At 34.6% G+C, this 3796-nt stretch overlaps 1 protein-coding gene across 1 annotated transcript in view; it reads left to right on the top strand.

The window, feature by feature from the left end:
* EMC7 (ER membrane protein complex subunit 7) overlaps positions 1–3796 on the top strand; it is a 20502-nt gene that overhangs the window by 7213 nt on the left and 9493 nt on the right. Inside the window, exons 2-3 of the mRNA XM_019518970.1 lie at positions 1248–1367; positions 2276–2414. Of these exons, the coding sequence (XP_019374515.1) occupies positions 1248–1367; positions 2276–2414 (259 nt within the window). The remainder of the gene's footprint in view (positions 1–1247; positions 1368–2275; positions 2415–3796) is intronic.

The raw sequence follows: 3796 nt of genomic DNA, 5'->3' as shown, positions 1-3796 counted from the left end.
CAGGCTCTTGAACTTTCATATAACCTTTCATAAACTTAAGCCTAGTTTACACAGATTAGTGATGAAGTCAGTTGCCAGAATTGGACAAAAACACTAATATTTGAGCAAACAACTTTCCTTGAATCTTCTATTTTTTTTTTTTTAAAAACTCAGCTAAAATTGTACCAAAAGAATCCTGCACAGTCCAGATGCTAGTGGAATGTGTTCTGCACTCCATTTGTTTGGGGGGGGGGAAATGGTGGATACACAACAAAATGTCTTTAGGTAGTTAAAGGATACAGAAACAATCTGTATCCATATATCACTTAAAGGCTGTCATCTCTATGTGGGGAAAAAATAATTTGTACATCAATTGGGGAGAAAACAGGCTAAAAACTCAAGGGCAAACCCTGTTATAAAGTGTTGTAGGCTTTACTTCACTGGAATGCATTTCTTAAACATACTAACTCTCTGCATTTTTGCTTCCTTGTGAAGTTTTAAGAGCATCTGAGAGAGCCTTCGGAAGGAGGAGGGAGACATTTCGCCTATTTATTACTTTTACGGTGACCAGGAGCATTAACTCTGATTTTCCTGGGGGATCTTTGTGAGTGTCTGTAGGAGACCTGTGAGTGTTCACACTTTAATTGGAGGGGAAGGATTGTGTAATCTTTTAATCTAAAATATTCATTGAGTATTCACTATTTCCAATCTGACTAAAAAAATCACTGACCCTTCCATCATTCAATTTTCATCATTTCATTTTGGCATGATATCATACAGGTTTCCTGCATAGACAAAATCTGAATTATTTTTCTTCACTTAAAAACCTCTTGCTCTCCATAATGAAGCAAAATATGCATAAACCCAAGTTTTTCCTGTGGCAGCTTAACTTTAAGAGTTGCAGAAATATAAGACCTCAGTTATTTAGTGCTGGCAGAAATACCAAACACAATATATATCTTTATACCTACACTCTGTACTTTGGTGGGCAGAATAAAAGTTTGAGTCAAATCCTGTTAGGATTTGAATGCATGTTATGATAAATCTGGCTTATGTTCATGATCTTGAGTGATTGTTACTGGATATAGTAGGTTTTTGTGAAAGCACTCCAGTTTAGATTCTCCTCCTGATCACTCATACTTAATTGCTTTATAGTAGAAATCTTGTAACTTTTAGTATTTATTTATGTATGTATGTATGTATTTATTTATTTTATATCCCTGGTATGATATAGTATATTGAAGTATGGTGGATTTTTATTTTCCCAGGACAGATGGAAGTTTTGTGGTTCATGATATACCTTCTGGATCTTATGTAGTCGAGGTAATATCCCCAGCTTATAAATTTGAACCAGTTCGAGTCGACATCACTTCAAAAGGCAAAATGAGGTGAGCATCCCTGATTGTTTCTGCATTAATTTACTGAACCGAATTAATAACTGTACTACCAGCCAGATTCAGTGTTGCTTAAGCACACTGTAATTCGGATGGGGGTGATATTTTTTCATTTTATTAGCAAAATTTTAACTTAGAAGAATTAGAAGTGTTGTTTATTTCCTTCCTTCCAGCAGGCTGACTTCTTGGGTTGACAGTTGTCAGCTTGAAACAGAATCTGCCCCTAAATTCTCCTTCATCTTTTAAAAAAGCTTTAGAATTTTTTTCCTGTTGCAGTTTATAGTCCTTTTCTGTCTTGCATTGTGAGCAGGTGAGAGACAACTCTCTTAAATCTGTCTTTGCTGCTTTGTTCACATTCTCTTCCCAAGTAGTTGATTGGAAAATGGCCTTTCTTTTTCCACAGAAGGAGCGGGCTGCTGTGTTTAGTATGGAGAATGAAGGGCTAACCTTTTCTCTCAAATATGAAATACTCTAACAGCCTCTCTTCTATTTGTTTGCTCCTGATTTCCAAAGCTCTTCTCATCTGCGGCAATGCTACCTTTTATCTTTTTTTTGAGCTATAGTAGTGTTTTGCTATAGACAAATATGTGACAGTGTGCTATTATTCAATATTTGCCAATTGCATTGCTTGCTTTTCTGTCCCTTAAAAGATTGACATCTCAAATTAAAAATTGCAGTAACTGATTCTTTGTGCTTATTATTCATAATATTGTCGTAATGAAATAACTCGTATCAGTTCAAGGGTTTTTTTCTCACCAAAGTTAGAAAACTTAACACTACAACCTTTTTAGGCATCATACTTTTTATTAAAGGCAATTGCATCATTCCAGTATTTAATGGAAATGCATGTCAAACTTGAAACAAAAAAGTGCTTTCAAAATTACTTAAATTTCCTTCATTAGAGCAAGATATGTAAATTACATCAAAACCTCTGAAGTTGTCCGGCTGCCATATCCACTTCAGATGAAATCTTCTGGCCCCCCTTCTTACTTCATAAAGAGAGAGTCTTGGGGATGGACAGACTTTCTAATGAACCCTATGGTATGTATACAAGTAGCACACAAAGGTATTTACTGCTGATTTGGGATTTTACCTACATTTAGCAGATTTAGTTTCCAACCAGAACAATTAGAATTGCAGGCACAGTAAATTAATTATTTTGCACTTTTAGAAATGGAGAAAATGAGCAGAAAAAGTGCAGGTCTCAAGATAGGCTTGTTTTCAGAGACATTACATATGAGACAGACATCTCTAGGGATGGATGGTTACCAGCTGCAGTTGCAAGCTGGTGGTTAATGAGAGAGCCTTACCAATAATTGGATGAAGCCAAAGATGCAATATAGATTTTAAATGTCATCATCTCAGCTAGCAAGAGAATTGTTTTGCTCTTTGTTGCATAAATAAGGAAAGGCATTAGAGCAGGATAAACATAGCCATACTTTCAAATAACTAATAAATAATTAATATTTAATAACTTCACAGTAAAGTGTTAATCTAGTGATTGAGTTCTTTGCTCTTTGCACAGTTAAAGTCATTTGTCTGATGAAAGTCTTACTTTTTGCTTTAAATATTTAAGTAGCATATAAATGATCATGTTATTAGGTCTTAATATGCTGAGAAAAAAATTGCACTCATGGGAGACCCCTCAGCAATAATAAAAAAAAATACAGTGCATCCTAAAGTTGGTGAAGAACTTGCCTTTGTGTGAAAATGAGTTAAAAGAGAGCTTTGGCTTGCTTGGTCTCATTCTTTGCTTGCCTTTAAAACGCTGTAATTGTAAATGTGCTTGATTAGCTTTTTTTTTTGTTTTTTTTTATTAGAGGTACCAAACACTCCCTTATTTTTAATTTTAGTTGTAAAAAAATAAATAAAACTGTGCACATGTACCATGATCAGAGTAGTTGGGTCCTGTACTGACAAATGTCTGAGAGTGAGGAAAACCCAGAGGGAGTGCTCTAACAGTGTCTTTTTCTGTAGTAAAGCCATAGGCAACTGATATAAAACCTGGTAGAATAAATACTGCCCAAACAGTATTATGTTCTTAAGTTTTTATAGGCAGTCTTAAAATATATTAACAAATAGTAATTGTACATGCTTACATGTATGTTGATGTTTAAAGGAAGTCTAACCATGGCTGGCACAATTAAAGGTATCCCTCTTCTAATATGATTTATGATTTGTAATTTTTAAGGGCATCATGTTGCAGATGGATTTAATGATGACTAGTTTGACAGGGAATAGAACTCAGTCCTAACCAAATCCTTTTAGATGTTTTTAATGTCCTTGGGAGTGCTCACAGTTGAATAGAATAGCAGTACTTGGGAAATTTAATAAATAACTTATTTATCATAACACATCTTTACCTATGTTCTTGCTCCTTGTGGAATTTAGACTAGGTTTAAAATTGAGCTAATTTATGCTGT

The sequence above is a fragment of the Gavialis gangeticus genome, unplaced genomic scaffold (genome assembly GCF_001723915.1).
Source record: "Gavialis gangeticus isolate Ggan-Ray unplaced genomic scaffold, GavGan_comp1, whole genome shotgun sequence".
In the NCBI taxonomy this organism is placed as follows: Eukaryota; Metazoa; Chordata; order Crocodylia; family Gavialidae; genus Gavialis; species Gavialis gangeticus.
This window is presented reverse-complemented; position numbering and strand designations above follow the sequence as displayed.